The sequence below is a fragment of the Pongo pygmaeus genome, chromosome 20 (genome assembly GCF_028885625.2).
Source record: "Pongo pygmaeus isolate AG05252 chromosome 20, NHGRI_mPonPyg2-v2.0_pri, whole genome shotgun sequence".
Classification (NCBI taxonomy): Eukaryota; Metazoa; Chordata; class Mammalia; order Primates; family Hominidae; genus Pongo; species Pongo pygmaeus.
In genome coordinates, this window is record NC_072393.2 from 59,068,151 (window position 1) to 59,087,683 (window position 19,533).

Consider the following 19,533-nt stretch of genomic DNA (forward strand, 5'->3'; position numbering starts at 1 on the left):
GGGTGGGGCCTGGACGAGGCTGGGAAGAGACGCGAGAGGTGGGAGGGGCCTGAACGAGGCCGGGGCGGGGTTGAGAAACAAGGAGCCTGGCTCCCAGAGGAGTCCTGGGCTGTGAGGGGTCGGCGGGGGCGAGAAGGGGGCGGGTCCTGAGCTTTCCTCCATCTCGCTCTCTGCGCCTTTTTTCCGGGTTTTGGAGGCGAAACCCTCCAGTGAGGCTGGAGCAGCTCAGCAGTCACTGAAATAGACCTCCATGAGAAGTCAACGTGAGGTGGATCCAGGAAAGTTCCTTGCTATTGAAATTAATTTTAGCAATTTATGTCCAAAGTCTGGAAGTTGTCAAGGGAAGGAATGCAAACAAGAATGCGAAATACAAAGCCCTTTCTCAGCGAAACCTCCAATTTCAGGCTGACGACCTACAGAACAGAATAGAAATCCTCTCCCTTTCTATTCTCCATTCACTGGGGTGGGAGACTCCACCCTGTGCTCAGCTCCAGACTTCCCTAGGGCCACCGCCTGGGGTGCGGAGCGGAGGCCTCACGCCAGGGAGGAGTGAGGTCACCACCTGCTGCTTAAACAGAGCAGGGATGCGGGCAGGGTGGCGAGTCTGGGGTCCCAGCTACTCAGGAAGCGGGGGCGGCAAGACCGCTGAGCCCGGAGGTCCAGGCCAGCCTGGGCGACAAAGTAAGACCCTCTACCCCAGAGCTCCTTCCTCTGCCTCAATAAGAAAAAAAGTGATTTTTAAAAAAAGCACTGACATTGTGACAGTGTGTAGCAGGACGAGCGGCAGGCAAAACTTCTCAGACACCAGGTTGTAGAAGGAAGGTCTTTATTCAGCTGGGAGCATCGGCAAGCTACTGACTTAAAATCTGAGCTCCCCAAATGCACAATTTCTGTCCTTTTTAAGGGCTCACAACACTGAAGATTTCACATGAAAGGGTTGTGATTGATTTGAGCAAGAAGGCGGTACGTGACAGGGGGTGCATGCACCGGCGGTCAGAGAGAAACAGAACGGAGCAGGGAGTTTTACAATGTTCTTCTATACAATGTCTGGAATCTGTGAATAATGTCGGGTTCTAAGTCATGAGTTGATTTTTAACTACTGGGTTTAGGCCAGGCAGGCCCAGGCCTGGTTTTGGGCCTGGCGCCGGGCGGCCTGTCTTTGGTTTTACTTTCTTGTTGTTTTTTCTTAAAACAGGTACTGAGTATAAAACAATATAAGAGGGTCTCTCTCTTCCTTTATTTCTTCTTTTTGAGATTCTCACTTTTTATTAGTGGGAGTTCTTACTCTTATTTTTGCCACTTATGTCTTTTTGTGCAATAGATTGATAGTGATTCATATAGTACACTTGTGCTGAAGCATTTTGGTGAACTAAGGTAGCAATGAAGCTTTTTATCATTTGAAGTACAGGTAGCAAACAAGAGAGCAGTAAGCAGGTTTTTATTACTATTATAACTCTTATTATTAAGGGTTTTAAATCCTCCTATTGCTGGGAACAAATTTTTAAACATGGCTCCTGGATTGAGTCCGTGCCACACTTGTATGGGTACATGTGTCAGTTTTGTTATATTTTTAACTATGTCTTCAACTACTTGCCTCTGATCATCTATGTGTAGACAACAATTAGTAAGGTTAAATTTTCTACAAACGTTTCCTTCAGCTGCTAGCAAGTAGTGAAGAGCTAGTCTATTTTGATAGATAGCATTTCTTTTTTTTTTTTTTGGTGACAGAGTCTCGCTCTGTCACCCAGGCTACAGTGCAGTAGCGCGATCTCGGCTCACTGCAAGCTCCGCCTCCCAGGTTCACGCCATTCTCTTGCCTCAGCCTCCCGAGTAGCTGCGACTACAGGCACTGCCACCACACCCGGCTAATTTTTTGTATTTTTAGTAGAGACGGGGTTTCACCGTGTTAGCCAGGATGGTCTCGATCTCCTGACTTTGTGATCCACCTGCCTCAGCCTCCCAAAGTGCTGGGATTACAGGCGTGAGCCACCGCGCCCAGCGATAGATAGCATTTCTTATCAGAGTCTCTTGCTGGGCAAGAACAGTCAAGGCTTGACTGGTTTTATTAGTAATAATTTTTAAAACAGCTTGCAACTGTATGATTCAGTTGAGCATGTAGATGGGGGTTCGATATCCTCATGAGCCATCTTCTGTCTAAGTGGCAGGCTTATAGTATTATATAATTTTTTTAGGAGGTCCTTTATCATCTTTCTAATTACCTATGGCTATGCTTCATTTTTCACGGGAAGCATAGACTGGGAAGCCTAGAAGTTCACCTGTATTTATGGGCAGTAAGAAGAAAGATGGCTTACTGGTGCCAATTACACAGCTAACTGTCCACTGATCAGGCAGCTTAGCATAAGCTCTGTGTCTACATATCTAGTATAACCTGGTGGGGGCCGTCTAGTCCTGGCAGAATTCTGGGTGGGCCTAAACAGTCTGCAACTTTGGAAATTTACTGAATGGATTTCTTTTTGTGTAATTGGAACTTCACTATGTAACTGTTTTTGTGGTACCATTATACAGCTTTTGCCTAAGACAACTAAGCCGCCTTACAGGATGAGTGAATTTTTTTCTTTCTCTAGCTATGCAATATTGTCTAATAGTTGAGACTTTTAGAACTTAAAAATTGTCAGGATGGTTCTTTTGGGCTGGGAATTCATCAGGAAGTGGGTTTGTAGGAACTAATTCTTGGGCTTCCTATGGCCATTGATCTTTTGTTACAGTTCTTCTACAAACATAACATGAGGTGACTTGTAGAGACTGGGCTACATGTTCGGCTAATTGCAAAAATAAATTTTTAGTTTTTCCTGGAATCTTAGGTACTAGCACATTTAGTTCATCATAGAAAGTCTGAAATACTGGTTCTGGAGAGCGTTTTTCAACTTCTTTTTTTATTAGGATGTTTACACTAGGATCTAGTCTTTTTTCCTCAATGCTTAATATTACTTTTTTTTATTCTACTTTGGGTCTGAGGGGTTTGTGATTATCAATTTTAAAAGGTTGCAGCTCCCACTCATGCAAGAGGGGCTGACTTTTCTTTTTTGGAGCTAAACAGATCTTTTTTATCTTCTTTTTAAGTAGCCTAAGTGACATAAGACTAGTATTGACACATCTCACATAAATATGATTCTTGACAGATACACTTTTTTTTTTTTTTTTACTGTGTAACTTTTTTTTCTAATTTAGAGAACTGCATCTTATTCTATGCTGCTTACTATCAATAGTGGCACAAGCATCAAATTTTAAGTTTATATTTTTGGGGACCCCTCTTTCTTCTGTTCTAGCTATTATTTTACTTGTGTCTCTTAGAAAAGGACTAGTCTTTAATTTTATTTTAAAAACTGTAATCATGGGAGGCTTAAAATGGGTTATAACATGCATCAGGTTGGTTATTCCTTGGGCTACATACTTTGGATAGAATAGCGTTATACAAACAAATTTCTTTTAGAGTTCTGGTACACTTACAATAACTAAAATAATAGGACTGTAGCAATCTTTTGTCTTACTTCAGTGACTTGATGTATATACTGGAAACAGTTCCTAGTCTGAGGAAGGTCAGTTGAAGTCCTTACTGTACAAGTCTAAATTTTAAGGAAAATGAGTCCTGCGATGAATTTCCTCATGCTTCGGCCATGCATGGACTAGTCAACTTCTGGGTGTTACTGGAGCAGGGCTTGTCGTCTTCATAGTCACTTTGCAGGGGTTGGCAAAGCTGCTGTTATCTACGTACAGCTCCTAGTCTACTGATGTTTAAGGGTGGTTTCAGAGGTTGGGCCTACTAGAATAAACTGAGTCCAGCACCTCTAAACAGTTACGTTTATCTGGGCTCTTTGATACTAGGAGTAAGGTGGTGGGGTTAGGGTGTTGTCAACTTCAATGGTTATGCAGGGATTTTCACAGAGCAAGCTTTGGTATCTTGTTAGTTTAGCATTTATTAGCTAATGATGTCTTTGGGTATTTATTAAGGTCACTACAGCATGGGGGGGCTTTATGTTTAGGTTTTGCCTAAGAGTTAGCTTATCTGCTTCTTGTGCTAACAGGGCCATTGCTGCCAGGGCCCTTGGACATGGGGGCCAGACTTGGGAAACCTCATCTAGTTGTTTTGAGAGATAGGCTACTGGCCTTGGCCAGGGCCTTACAGTCTGGGTTAAAACTTCAACTGCCATTTTTTTTTTCTTTCTGACACATAGAATGTAAAGAGTTTTTTCAGGTCAGGTGGCCTCAGGGCTGGGGCTGACATGAGTTTTTCTTTTTTTTTTTTTCTGGTTGATGAAATGCCAGGGTGAAAGGGATAGCCAAATGGACTAAAGCATAAGTGTCACTCTAGTTATTCGGCAGAGTGCCTAGTAAAGGTCTACTACTATACCACCAGACATCTGCTCAAGGATGAACAAGGGCTGACTGATTGATAAGCTCTTGAAAATTCTTAAGCTCACTGCATCCTTTCAGGTCTCCAAGGAATGCTAAGTCTCCTCCCTGCCGTGAGAGACATGAAGAGAACTCAGAAGCTGGAAGGCCCTCGGGGGCTGACCCACAGGGACTTTGGGATATAGCAGAGAGAGCTTGACATGACTTGTTACTCCAGGCTGTAGAATCCTGGAAAAGAGCTACCATGCAGCCGACGCCTTGTCAACTAGAGGACCACCTTAGTGCAAGGGGGACAATCAGAGCCTCTGGCCTGCCATGTGCACAAGCATAACAATTGCTTTTGTTTAACGTGCAGATGGAATATTTGATCTATTTCAACTAGGCATTTGCATATTGGTATGCTGTCTTAATTGCCAAAGTTTGTTTTAAGTCTTTAACTTCTATGATCCTCTAGTAAAATGAATGCTTCCTTTAGCACTGATTTTTATTAGTTTTTAGACAAAAGAAAGCTAAACACCATTTTATATTTAATAATGCTTCTTGTATGATTTTTATACCAGATAAGCTAAATTTTACTTTTATATTAGTGTGTTATTAATGTTAAACTTAATTTTAATAAAACTTTGTAGACATATTTATCTAATTTTCCATGTTTGACCATAAGGTTAGATTTTATAGACTCTTTTTAACTTTTTATAGTTTTTGTGAAAGAGCAGGTTGATGCTTTAAGAAAAAACCTGTTGCATTTTTACTTTAACGTCCAGTTCACAGAAAAACTGGATAATACCATTTTAACTTTAGCTAATATGTTTACACACAGAATTTTCTTTATAATTAACATTTTAAAACTTGCTTAAACTTTCAAAACAATAATTTTTTTAACTTTTTAATATAGGTAAAAATCCACATTCTTATGCCTCCTTACAATCTTTTTACCAAAGGTATATTTTACTTTTCTTATACACCTTGTACGTAAACTGTTTCTTCAATAGTACTCAGGAGGCCTTATTACTTTTAAATTATGCAACATTTTTTACATAAAAATTTTTTTTTAAAGCGAACTTTATGTCTTTGGACTAGACTGTCTAAGGTTAAAAGATTAGAAGTTACTATAATACATGTTACACTGTTAACTTTTAGCAAACTTCACTTTTGTTGAAAACCTTGTAAGTTTGGGATTTCAATTATCCTTTGCTATTAATAAGACCTTGTTTAGTCTAAATTAACTTTAATTGGTATAGATGGCCTCTTTTTCTCTCTGCTGGTCTTTCCTTGCCTCTGCCAGCCGCTTATGCTGCTGTTCTTTTAAGTACTGCTGGTGGGGGGAAGGGGGTCTAAAACCAGCTGTAACTCTCTATGTACAGAAACTGGTCTGGGTGCCTTGGCTTACAGGTTACCTTGTGCCATACCTTTGAAACAAGGGACCTGACCAGGCTTCCTTCTGATGGCTAACCTACCTCTAATGCTGGCCAGTCTATTTCACACAACGTTCTAAGTTTTCCTGGTGTCAGAGTAACACCGTAATCTCTTTTAAATTCTTTCTTGAAATTCTTTAACATAGTTCCTAGTGGGATGGGCTTACTTTGCGCCTGACCTATGTTTTTTTTTTTTTTCTCCTAGACAAAATACCACACTCATACCACTTACACTCACCACAAGACAAAGAAGGGATAAAGAGGGCACAAACACACTTTTACCATTTATACCAAACCAAATTCACGAAATTCAAAATCCGAGTTCTAAAAAATTCAAGCCAAGTCAAAACCAAAACTAAAGTATCTAACAATTCAAGTCAAGTCAAAACCAGAACAAAAGTGCCAATGCAGGCACTCTGTGGGTGATCCGGCCATGCTTCCACTCAGAGGGAGTGGGGCAAGTTCCAAAGACTAGTCTTACCAAGTTTCAGATGTCCGGAGTCCAAGTGCCAGTTCCTTCCCGGTGTTTAGCCACTGTGTTAATCCTCCATGGGGGCCTGCTACGTGCTGCTCTGGTGAGGTGATCCACTGGTGCAATATCCTACCTGGGAATGCTCTTTGGATCATGTCACTCAGGCTGGCTGGAGTCCCCTGCAGGGATGCTCCACAGCATAGGCATAAGCCACCTAAGGGGCTGCCTTGGGCATCCATCAGTTACCTCATTTCCTGGTCAGGGAACCAAGAAATGTAGCAGGATGAGCTACAGACAAAACCTCTCAGACACCAAGTTGTAGAAGGAAGGGCTTTATTCAGCTGGGAGCATCAGCAAGCGACTGCCTTAAAATCTGAGCTCCCTAAATGCACAATTTCTGTCCTTTTTACGGGCTCACAACACTAAAGATTTCACATGAAAGGGTCATGATTGATTTGAGCAAGCAAGGGGTACATGACAGGGTCTGCATGCACCAGTGGTCAGAGTGGAACAGAACAGAGCAGGGAGTTTCACAGTGTTCTTCTATACAATGTCTGGAATCTATGAATAACATTGGTTTCTAAGTTATGAGTTGATTTTTAACTACTGGGTTTAGGCCAGGCAGGCTCAGGCCTGGTTTTGGGCCTGGCACCAGGCTGCCTGTCTTTGATTCCACTTCCTTATTTTTTTCTTAATACAGGTACTGAGTATAAAGCAATATGAGAGGGTCTCTCTCTTCCCTCAGAACTGCTAAATAAATTCAGTGGATTTGCACAATATAATATCAGCACCAAAAATTTCTTGAATTTCCATACATTAAGAATAAACAATTTTAAAAGAAAATTAAAAAACACTTCCATTTGCTAGAGAACTTAAACTAAGAAATAGGAATAAACGTACAAAGCTGAGAAGTATGTACCTTGAAATCTACAAACGTTGATCAAAATGATTAAAAACATACATAGAGATACAACCCATATTGATAGTTTGGAAAAATTAATATTGTTAAATAATTATATAACCCAGTGTGATTTAGATTCAACACAATCCCATAAAAATGCCTATCAGTTGATATTCCACCACAAAAGAAGTGAAAATGGCCGTCCCTGCCTTAACTGATGACATTACCTTGTGAAATTCCTTCTCCTGGCTCATCCTGGCTCAAAAACTCCCCCACTGAGCACCTTGTGACTCCCACCCCTGCCAGCCAGAGAACAACCCCCTTTGTAATTTTCCACTACCTACCCAAATCTTATAAAATGGCCCCACCCCTATCTCCCTTCCCTGACTCTTTTCGGACTCAGCCCACCTGCACCCAGGTGATTAAAACACTTTATTGCTCACAAGAACAACAACAACAAAAATAATCCCTGTTTTTGTTAAAGAAACAAAAAACAGGCTGGGAAAAGTGGCTCATGCCTGTTGGCCACACTAGTCTCAAACTCTTGACCTCAAGAGATCTACCCACCTTGGCCTCCCAAAGTGCTGGCATTACAGGTGTGAGCCACCTCACTCAGCCTAATCTTCTTAACATAAACACTTTAATGTCGATTAATGCTTGAACTCAATGTTAAGTCAACTCAAACTCAAGTCAATGCTGAACTGACTCTAGTGTCAATTAATGCTTGATGGTTTGCTATACTCATTGCATTTGGAACTATTATCTCAAAAATGAATTTTCTGATATTCTGCAAAGAGTGACCTTGGACTGAAGACCTTGCCACACTGATGACATTTGTAAGATTTCTGTCCAGTATGGATTCTCTGATGTCTAATGAGGTGTGAATGTGAAGGAAGGCTTTGCCACAATCATCACACTTGTGAGGTTTCTCTCCTGTATGAATTCTCCTGTTTTGCATAGGATGAAGCTTGACTGAAGACCTTGCCTCAATCATGACATTTGTAAGGTTTCTCTCCAGTATGAGTTCACCCATGAACTACAGTGTATGAACGATGTCTGAAAAATTTGTCACATTTACTACACTTGTAAGATCTCTATTCATTATGGATTCTTCAATGATTTGCAACGGTTGTGGCGTTACTGAAGACTTGGTGACAATCATTACATTAGTCAAGTTTCCCTACACCATGGATTGCCTGATGGTGAATAAGTGTTGACTGCACACGAAAGGCTTTGCCACACTCACTACACTTGTAAGGTTTCTCTCCGGTATGAATTCTAGTATGTTGTGCCAGGTGTGAGTAACACTTGAAAGCCTTGTCACAAACCTTACATTTGTAAGGTTTCTCTCCAGTATGAACTCTCTGATGTTGTGCAAGGTATGAATCACGCCCAAAAGCCTTGTCACAAACCCTACATTTGTATGGTTTCTCTCCAGTATGAACTCTCCTATGTATTTCAAGGTGTGATTTGATATTGAAAACTTTGTCACATTCTTCACATTTGTAAGGTTTCTCTCCAGTATGAAGTCTATGATGACATGCAAGTTGTGACTGTGTCCTAAAAACCTTGCCACATTCATTACACTTGTAAGGTTTCTCTCCAGTGTGAAGTCTATGATGATATGCAAGGCTTGATTTGTGATTAAAACTTTTGCCACATTCGTTACACTTGTAACGTTTCTCTCCAGTATGAATGACCTTATGCATTACAAGAGATGAATTTTGAACGAAGGTCTTGCCACACTCATTACACTTGTAAGGTTTCTCCCCAGTGTGAATGACAGTATGTTGTGCCAGGTGTGAATCACGTCTGAAAGCCTTGTCACAAACCTTACATTTGTATGGTTTCTCACCAGTGTGAATTCTCCTATGTCTTTCAAGGTGTGATTTGCGACTGAAAACTTTGTCACATTCTTTACATTTGTAAGGTTTCTCTCCAGTATGAAGTCTATGATGACGTGCAAGGTTTGATTGTTGATTGAAAACCTTGTCACATTCATTACACTTGTAAGGTTTCTCTCCAGTATGAATTGTCTTGTGAACTAAGAGGGCTGAATTGTCACCAAACGTCTTGCCACACTCATTACACTTGTAAGGTTTCTCTCTAGTGTGAATTACAGTATGTTGTGCCAGGTGTGAATCATGTCTGAAAGCCTTGTCACAAATCTTACATTTGTACGGTTTCTCACCAGTGTGAATTCTCCTATGTCTTTCAAGGTATGATTTGCGACTGAAAACTTTGTCACATTCTTTACATTTGTAAGGTTTCTCTCCAGTATGAACTCTATGATGACGTGCAAGGTTTGACTGTTGATTAAAAACCTTGTCACATTCATTACACTTGTAAGGTTTCTCTCCAGTATGAATTGTCTTGTGAACTAAGAGGGCTGACTTGTCACCGAACGTCTTGCCACACTCATTACACTTGTAAGGTTTTTCTCCAGTATGACGTCTATAATGACGTGCAAGGTATGCTTTTTTATTAAAAACCTTGCCACATTTATTACACATGTGAGGTTTCTCACCAGTGTGACATCTATGATGACGTGCAAGGTATTGCTTCTGATTAAAGTCCTTGCCACATACATCACATTTATATTGTTTCTCTCCTAAATGAATTATCTGATGTTTTTTAAAGAGTGAGCTACAATTAAAGGATTTGCCACTCTCATTACATTGGAAAGATTTTTCTTTCCTGTGTACATCCTGTTTCTGTGTAAGTAATGAAGAATGGAAGAAATTATTCCCATAGTTATGAGAAATATGGGTTTTGGGCCTACAAGAAATTATTCGGGCTGTTGAAACTGAGGAAGCATCGTTGATAGACTTCTCAACTTGATTACCAATTTTCCCTTCAGGCTGAGATATGTGCAGTTCAGGCAGATGCGAATGAAAGCTTAATCCAAGCTGATCTTTAATAGGCTTGTTTCCAGCATGACTTTGATCATATTGCTCTGTACTACCAGTCAACTGTTTGATTTCTGTCATGGGTGCTTCACGGTCATTTGTTTCATCTTCTTGCCACTGAAACACAAAGTCATGAATGTCTTTCTCAATTTCCTGGAAGCAACATTCTCCAATGTGATGACTTGCAAGTCTTTGCAATGTCCGTGTGTGGAACACTTCTGTATTGCCTTTCCCTATTGATGAGAACTCCTTCACCATGCATTTGAAAGAGATATCTACAAAATATAAACACCAACAGGTTTCCAAATCAGTACAGATAATATATAATACTGAAATGTGTAAATATGACACCAAAAACAATTCCTATTTTAAACATCTCAAACATGAGCTTCAAAGTTCAGGAACACAAAAGGAGGAAGATTCTTTAATAAATGAAGGGCGATTACATGTACTTCAAATCATTTCTATGGAAGCCTATTTCTAATGTCATGACAAAACACTGACAGGGCACAAACATGTGTAAGCCTAAAGTAAGGAGTATTTTTCCATTGTGACCCTAAAGTGTGTCACAGTTTGCAAAAAATTTATCACTGTCACAACAAAAAGAAGAAAATATATATTCTTCATATTTACAGCATATTTACTGTATAGAAATAAATGCTAAAGGACTGGACAATGTACTATATTGGTAAATAATCAACAACAAACTCTTGTAAGGATAACCAAAATCAATGGAAATTCTGTACTGTCAAACAATCATAGCACTGAGAAGATAATAAAAGATTACAAAAATTAGCCAGATGTTGTGGCCCGTGCCAGTAATCCCAGCTACTCGGGAGGCTGAGGCACAAGAATCACTTTAAGCCAAGAGTCAAAGGTTGCAGTGAGCCAACATCGTACCACAGCACCCCAGCCTGGGTGACAAAGTGAGACTCGAGTCAAAAAAAAAAAAGTAGGCAGGGCGTGGTGGCTCACACCAGTAATCCCACTACTTTGGGAGGCCGAGGCAGGTGGATCTCCTTAGATCAGGAGTACAACCAGCCTGGCCGTCGTAGCAAAACCCTGTCTCTACTAAAAATACAAAAAGTAGCCGAGTGTGGTCTCGGGTGCCTGTAATCCCAGATACTTGGGAGGCTGAGGCAAGAGAATTACTTGAACCCGGGAGGCGAAGATAGTGGTAAGCTGAGATCGCATCACTGCACTCCAGCCTGAGCAAAAAAGTGAGACTCCATCTCAAAAAAATAAAAGAAAATGTTAATATTCTATTTTTCTGAATAACTGTTACAAAATTACCTATATCCATGTGGAACAGGCACTTTGTAACTTTTTTAAAAAATTTTTGCTTTTTGTTTTTTTTTTGAGATGGAGTCTCACTCTGTCACCCAGGCTGAAGTGCAATGGCACAATCTGGGCTCACTGTAACCTCAACCTCCTGGGTTCAAGCAAGTCTCTTGCCTCAGCCTCCTGAGTACCTGGGATTACAGGCACATGCCACCATGCCCAGCTAATTTTTATATTTTTAGTAGAGATGGGGTTTCACCACGTTGGCAAGGCTGGTCTCGAACTCCTGACCTCAGGTGACCCACACGTCTCAGCCTCCTAAATCCTGGGATTACAGGCATGAGCCACTGCACCCGGGGGCACTTTTGACATTAATGAGTGGAATTTCTCAGTTATATTGCATACCACATACCAAAAACTCACACATAAAATCATAAAAATCAATTAATAAAATATGTTATTAATTCATTAATCAAATAATAAAATATTGTAACCCATGATAAAACAAACAAGAAAATAAGTAGATTTATACAGCCTGCAGAATTCTAAAGAATTCCCTCTTAAGAAAAAAGCCACAACTTGTTCTTACCACCACCAGTACACAACATAACAAATGAAATACATGTTAAGATCACTACCTTCTAATATATGAGGTCAAGAAAATACACAGCATTATAAAGGAATAAGAATTGACTATGGCCAGGCATGGTGGCTCATGCCTGTAATCCCAGGACTTTGGGAGGCCAAGGTGGGTAGATCACCCAAGGTCAGGAGTTCTAGAACAGCCTGGCCAACATGGTGAAACCCCGTCTCAACTAAAAATACAAAAATTAGCCGGGCGTGTAATCCCTGCTACTTGGGGGACCCGAGGCAGGAGAATCACGTGACCCTGGAAGGCGGAGGTTGCAGTGAGCATAGACTGCACCATTGCACTCCAACCTTGGGGACTAGAGCGAGACTTCGTCTCAAAAAAAAAAAAAAGAATTGAATAACAGCTGGGCGCTGTGGTGCAAGCCTGTAATCCCAGCACTTTTGGAGGCTGAGGTGGGTGGATCATGAGGTCATAAGTTCAAGACCAGCCTGGACAACATGGTGAAACCCCATCTCTACTAAAAATACAAAAAAAATAGCTATGCATGGTGGCGGGTGCCTTTAATCCCAGCTACTTGGGAGGCTGAAGCAGGAATCATTTGAACCTGGGAGGCGGAGGATGCATTGAGCTGAGATCATGCTACTGCACTCCAGCCTGGGTGAGAGAATGAGACTACATCTCAAAAAAATAAAATAAAATAAATAACTACTTCTCAAATAAGCTTTGGTAGATGTGGTATTCTCTAATAGGATGTTCCTGCAGATGCAGACTTGCAGAGAATTTAGCCATGGGTGTTGACTACCCATGAATACTAAAAGTGCATTTATAAAGAGACATTAAAGAGCTTATTGCCTGTTCCTCTTTCCACCATATTAGGACATGGCAGGAAGATGGCTGGGCTAAACCAGGAAGAAGGTTCTCACCAGGAACCAATTTGGCTGGCACTTTGCTCTTGGATTTCCCGCTTCCCAAATTCATGAAAAATAAATTTCTGTCTCTTAAGCCTCCCAGTTTAAGCTATTTCCTTTTTTGTCTTTGAGATTGAGTCATGCTCTATCACCCAGGCTCAAGTGTAGTGGCATGATTCTCCTGCCTCAAGTGATTCTCCCTCCTCAGTCCAGAGTCTCACTCTGTCACCCGGGCTGGAGTGCGGTGGCATGATCTTGGCTCACTGCAACCTCCACCTCTTGGGTTCAAGTGATTCTCCTGCTTCAACCTCCCAAGTCTGGGATTACAGGTGCACACCACCATGAACTGCTAATTTTTATATTTTTAGTAGACATGGGATTTCACCATGTTGGCCAGGCTTGTCTTGAACTCCTGACCTCAAATGATTGGCCCATCTCAGCCTCCCAAAGTGCTGGAATTACAGGTGTGAGCAACTGCACCTGGCCCATTTTTGGCATTTAGTATATTTGAGATTTCACCATGTTGTACAGACTGATCTCAAACTCCTGACCTCAAGCAATCTGCCCACCTTGGTCTCTGAAAGTGCTGGGATTACAGGAGTGAGCCACCACAGCCAGCTGTCTAAGCTATTTCTTTTTCTTTTTCTTTTTTTGAGACGGAGTCTTGCTCTGTCGCCCAGGCTGGAGTGCAGTGGCATGATCTCAGCTCACTGCAACCTCCATCTCCCAGGTTCATGCCCTTCTCCTGCCTCACCTCCTGAGTAGCTGGGACCACAGGCGCCCGCCACTATGCCCATATAATTTTTTTTGTATTTTTAGTAGAGACGGGGTTTCAACATGTCAGCCAAGATGGTCTTGATCTCTTGACTTCGTGATCCTTCCACCTTGGCCTCCCAAAGTGCTGGGATTACAGGCGTGAGCCACCGTGCCCAGCATCAGTCTAAGCTATTTCTAACAGGACAGTGAAATGACAGAAACAGGAAAAAGAGCATCTTATCATCAACATCACCGAAGGCTGACAAATCTTATTAAACAAAGGAAGTTAAAAGCCTGTACTGTAAGACTTGCAATACATGAAGTCATCTAATAGCAATAACATATTTTATTTTTATTTTATTTTATTACTATTTTATTTTTTTAAGATGGAGTCTCACTCGGTCGCCCAGGCTGGAGTGCAGTGGCGCAATCTCAGCTCACTGCAAGCTCTGCCTTTTGCGTTCAGGCCATTCTCCTGCCTCAGCCTCCCAGGTAGTTGGGACTACAGGCACCCGCCACCACGCCCTAATTTTTTTGTATTTTTAGTAGAGACGGGGTTTCACCATGTTAGTCAGCATGGTCTCGATCTCCTGACCTCGTGATCCACCCACCTCAGCCTCCCAAAGTGCTGGACTTACAGGAGTGAGCTACTGTGCCCGACCTTTATTTTTATTTTTTTTGAGATGGAATCTTGCTCTGTCGCCCAGGCTGGAGTGCGGTGGTGCAATCTCGGCTCACTGCAAGCTCTGCCTCCCAGGTTCATGCCATTCTCCTGCCTCAGCCTCCCGAGTAGCTGGGACTACAGGCGCCCGCCACCACGCCCGGCTAATTTTTTGTATTTTCAGTAGAGTCGGGGTTTCACCATGTTAGCCAGGATGGTCTCTATCTCCTGACCTCGTGATCCGCCCCCCTCGGCCTCCCAAAGTGCTGGGCTTACAGGTGTGAGCCACCGTGCCTGGCCAGCAATAACATATTTTAAAAACATTGAGACAGGCCGGGCACGGTGGCTCATGCCAGTAATCCCAGCATTTTGGGAGGCTGAGGCGGGAGGATCACGTGGTCAGGAGATTGAGACAATCCTGGATAACAAGCTGAAACCCTGTCTCTACTAAAAAAAAATACAAAAATTTAGCCCAGCGTGTTGGCAGTCACCTGCAGTCCCAGCTACTTGAGAGGCTGAGGCAGGACAATCGCTTGAACCTGGGAGGTGGAAGTTGCAGTGAGCCGAGATCATACCACTGCACTTTAGCCTGGGTGACAGACTGAGACTCTGTCTCAAAGAAAAATAATGAAAGAAGGCTAAAGAGTAACTCCAACCCAGAAGCATATACAAAGTTCTCCAGTAAAGGTAAATTAAAAAACAGATAGGCCGGGAATGGTGATTCATGCTTATAATTCCAGCACTTTGGGAGGATAAGCCAGGCGGATCACCTGAGGTCGGGAGTTCAAGACCACCCTGATCTACAAGGAGAAAGCCTGTCTTTACTAAAAATACAAAATTAGCTGGGTGTGGCGATGCATGCCTGTAATCCCAGCTACTCCAGAGGCTGATGCAGAAGAATTGCTTGAACCCAGGAGACAGAGGTTGCAGTGAGCCGAGATCGCAGCATTACATTTCAGCCTAAGTGAAGAGAGCAAAACTATGTCTCATAAACACATAAATTAATTAATAAAAGGACAGATACAGAAACTGGCATATGTGTACCTTTTCTTCATAACTAAACCTTTTTCATATTATTTAAAATTAAAAGTCATGAAAAAACACTGTAGATATATGTTAATGAAAATGCAACATACGCAGAAATAATTCTGACGTAAATTTAAAATTCTACTGGAGAAGAAGTAGTTTTTGCAGGTTACGGAATTTTTTTTTTTTTTTTTTTTTTTTTGAGATGGAGTCTTGCTCTGTCACCCAGCCTGGAGTGGAATGTACCATCCTGGCTCACTGCAACCTCCACCTCCTGGGTTCAAGTGACTCTCCTGGATCAGCCTCCTGAGTAGCTGGGTTTACAGCTGCCCACCACCGTGCCTGGCTAAGTCTTGTAATTATACTACAGACAAAGTTTCAACATGTTAGCTAGGCTGGTTCTGAACTGACCTCAGGTGATCCGCCCCCACCTCATCCTCCCAAAGTCCTGGGATTATAGGCATGAGCCACTGTACCCAGCCAGGTTACAGAAATTTTAAGTTTCATTATTATACTATAAGTTTAAGATGTTTAACATACCTTCAACAATAACCTCTGCCCAAATATCTATACAACACACTTCACTTCTGCATACTGAAAGGAATGGACACTAATGTGGTTGTTATATTCACACTGGAATCATGCTTAAACCACTTATATGTTTACTAAGAACTAAAAGACAAAACTATTTAAAATAATAACGGTTGGGCATGGCAGCTCATGCCTGTAATCCCAGCGCTTTGGGAAGCCGAGGCAGGTGAATCACTTGAGATAAGGAGTTTGAGACCAGCCCAGCCAACATGGTGAAACCCAGTCTCTACTAAAAACACAAAGTTAGCTGGGCATGGTGGTGAGAGCCTGCAGTCCCAGCTACCCAGAAAGCTGGGGCACAAGAATCCTTTGAACCCAAAAGGCGGAGGCTGCAATTAGCAAAAATTGCACCACTGCACTGTAGCCTTGGTGACAGAGTGAGACTCTGTCATAAGAAAAGAAAGAGCAGAGAGATAAGCAGGGGCAAAGAAAGATGTCCTTTCAAAGATCTCAGGATTTAAACTTTCCTTTACCCACAGAATTCTCCGACTTGCAGAGAGTTTCCCCACACACTATTTGAAGGTGGAGCTTCCACTCTGCCCATCTGAGCTCTTACCTGCATTTACACCTGTAATACATTCCCACCCATCTGGAGTTTTTTGTTATTTTCACTTCACTGTCCACAGTCCAGGGCTCTTTCTCTTGCTCCAACATGTAGATAACAGGTCAGAGACTCCTACTTATAAAAAGAAAGGACCACAAAGTGCTGGAGCTTTTCTAGTGTCCCAGCCCTATGTTTCAGTAGGAAAGAAGACATTGCAGATAGATCTAGGAAAATATTTCACTAATTCCTCCTCTGGCTGCCTCCTTCTGAATGCTTACGGAGCACTGTAATATGTAATATGTGGACATCGAGCTCTCTTCCAAGAACTACTGAATCGAAAGCACAGGAGAAGCAAACAGGGAACTGGATATTTTTAAACTCTGCTGTAAGGTTTTTTTTTTTTTTTTTTTTGAGACAGAGTCTTGCTCTGCCATCTGGGCTGGAGTGCAGTGGTGTGTTCTTGGCTCACTAGAACCTTTGCCTCCTGGGTTTGAGTGATTCTCTTTCCTCAGCCTTTCTAGGAGCTGAGATTACAGGTGTGTGCCACCATGCCTGGCTAATTTTTGCGTTCTTAGTAGGGACTGAGTTTCTCCATGTTGGCCAGGCTGGTCTCCAACTCCTGATCTAAAGTGATCCACATACCTCCCAAGGTGCTGGGATGACAGGTGTGAGCCACCATGCCCAGCTTGCCATAAAGTTTTATGCCTACTTTAGTCCTGGAACCCACATTGAGGTATCATGAAGAATGCAGAACATCTAAACAAAGGGGACAGTGAAAGTCCAGATGCTACATCATGAAGCTTTTCATTTCAAAATCAATACAGCTTCCATTTTAGTCAAGAAAAATGTGGCTCCCAAGAGAAACAAGAGAAAATGCAAAGATACACAAGAGCACATCCCCAGGAGGGAAGTTATCCTCACCCAGGGAGACCAGGTTCCTAAAATTCTCCAGCATCACGTCCCTGTATAGAGTCCTCTGAGCAGGGTCCAGGCATTTCCACTCCTCCTGAGAGAATTCTATGGCCACATCCCTGAATGTCAATAGACCCTGAAATGAAAACACATTTTAACCAAATGGTTATGAGAGGAGTTCTTATCTTTACAGAAAATGAGAAGAAGAGAGGGGAAAGCAAGCATTTAATTGTATTGAATGTTCTGACAAATCTGAGTAAGGGATTTTTCACCACATGATGCATTTCTTTTCTTCTTTTTTTGTTTGAGATGGAGTGTTGCTCTGTCACCCAGGCTGGAGTGCAGTGGCATGATCCCGGCTCACTGCAAGCTCTACCTCACAGGTTCATACCATTCTCCTCCCTCAGCCTCCCAAGTAGATAGTACTACAGGCATCTGCCACCATGCCTGGCTAATTGTTTTGTATTTTTAGTAGAGATGGGCTTTCACCATGTTAGCCAGGATGGTCCCTATCTCCTGACCTCATGATCTGCCCATCTCAGCCCCCCAAAGCTCTGGGATTACAGGTGTGAGCCACCGTGCCTGGCCTCACATGATGTCTTTATTATACTTTTTGAAGAGGTCAAGACACCCTGTCAGTATGCATTTCTTATGTTTGTAAAAAATACAGGAAATAAATAAAAAATCAATGCAGGGTTCCTGCTATAGAAATGTTTGAAACTTTTATGGACACACCAAGTGACAGTCAGTATCTCGATGAGACAGAGCATGAGTGATGTCTTCACAGATGACAATGTCCACAGTAAAAGATCAGCCAGGTGCAGTGACACATGCCTGTAATCCCAGCTACATTGGAGGCTGAGGCAGGAGAATGGCTTGATCCCAGGAGGCAGAGGTTGTGGTGATCCCAGATCATGTCACTGCACTCCAGCCTGGGCAACAGAAACTAGGTCTCAAAATTAAAAATAAAAAATTAGTCAGGCATGGTGGCAGGCACCTGTGGTTCCAATTACTTTGAAGGCTGAGGTGGGAGGATGGCTTGACTCTGAGGGTGGAGGTTTCAGTGAGCTACGATCACACCAGGGCACTCCAGCCTGGGCAACAAAGTGAAACCCTGTCTCAAAATAAAATAAAATACATGAAAACAAACTTACTCAAAGTACAAAATCCATTTTGTAAATGTTCACAAAATAATAAAACCTGCACAGACTCGCAAAAAACTAGATGTTAATACAGAGGGTTGTCATTTGTCCCAGATTTACAAAATATAAAAGATTTTCAAAATATATACGTGTGAGTACATATGTATGTGTATGTATATATGTGCGTGTACATATATATGTGTGTGTATATGTGTGGGGATGTGTGTATATATATATATTGTATACATATATACATATATATATAAAGGTTTTAAATATATAAAAAGTAGCAAGTTTTGTTTAACTGAAGAGGAATCTCACCTTGGTGGAAAATAACACATTGATAACTGGGGGCTGGGGGGAATCTTGTCAGATCTAAGAAAACAGGAAATGCCCCATCCTAGAGGAAGCAATCACCTTTTCAACTGCCTGGCCTGGAGGATGGAAAATCACTTGAACCCGGGAGGCAAAGTTTGAAGTAAGCTAAGATCATACCACTGCACTCCAGCCTGGGTGACAGAGCAAGATTCCGTTTCAGAAACAAACAATAATAATAATAATAATAATAATAGGTGGAATGAGAATATGGCTTTATCCTCTAGAATAAAAAAAAAAGTACTGCTCCCATATTTGAGAAAAACTGTAATCATTTTTACCAAAAGCCTGTTTCACAAGCCTCTCCATAGTAACACCACTGTCTCCATGAGTGTAATGTGCTAAGAATGGTTGAATGAATCTCCTGCAATTATTTATGTTGATTCCATATTCTTAACATAATGATGGAATCATTCATGTATTATTCATTTCCATTATATTTATTTATTTATTTATTTAAGACAGAATTTTGCTCTTGTTACCTGGGCTGGAGTGCAATGGTGCAATCTCAGGTCACTGCAACCTCCGCCTCCCGATTTCAAGTCATTCTTCTGCCTCGGTCTCCTGAGTAGCTGAGATTGCAGGCACACACCACCATGCCCAGCTAATTTTGTATTTTTACTAGAGACAGGGTTTCTCCATGTTGGTCAGACTCACTCAATTACCTAAACATGTAG

The 19,533-nt window shown here is 41.8% G+C and overlaps 1 protein-coding gene across 5 annotated transcripts in view; it reads right to left on the reverse strand.

The window, feature by feature from the left end:
• Positions 1-6,574: 6,574 nt before the first annotated feature.
• Positions 6,575-19,533, reverse strand: part of ZNF888 (zinc finger protein 888) — a 35,942-nt gene continuing 22,983 nt past the window's right edge. For all 5 annotated transcript variants that reach the window (XM_063658359.1, XM_063658358.1, XM_063658361.1 and 2 more), the window contains 2 exons: positions 17,349-17,475; positions 6,575-10,343 (listed from right to left, as the gene is read on the reverse strand). In XM_063658359.1, the coding sequence (XP_063514429.1) occupies positions 8,326-10,343; positions 17,349-17,475 (2,145 nt within the window). In that variant the 3' untranslated portion in view covers positions 6,575-8,325. The remainder of the gene's footprint in view (positions 10,344-17,348; positions 17,476-19,533) is intronic.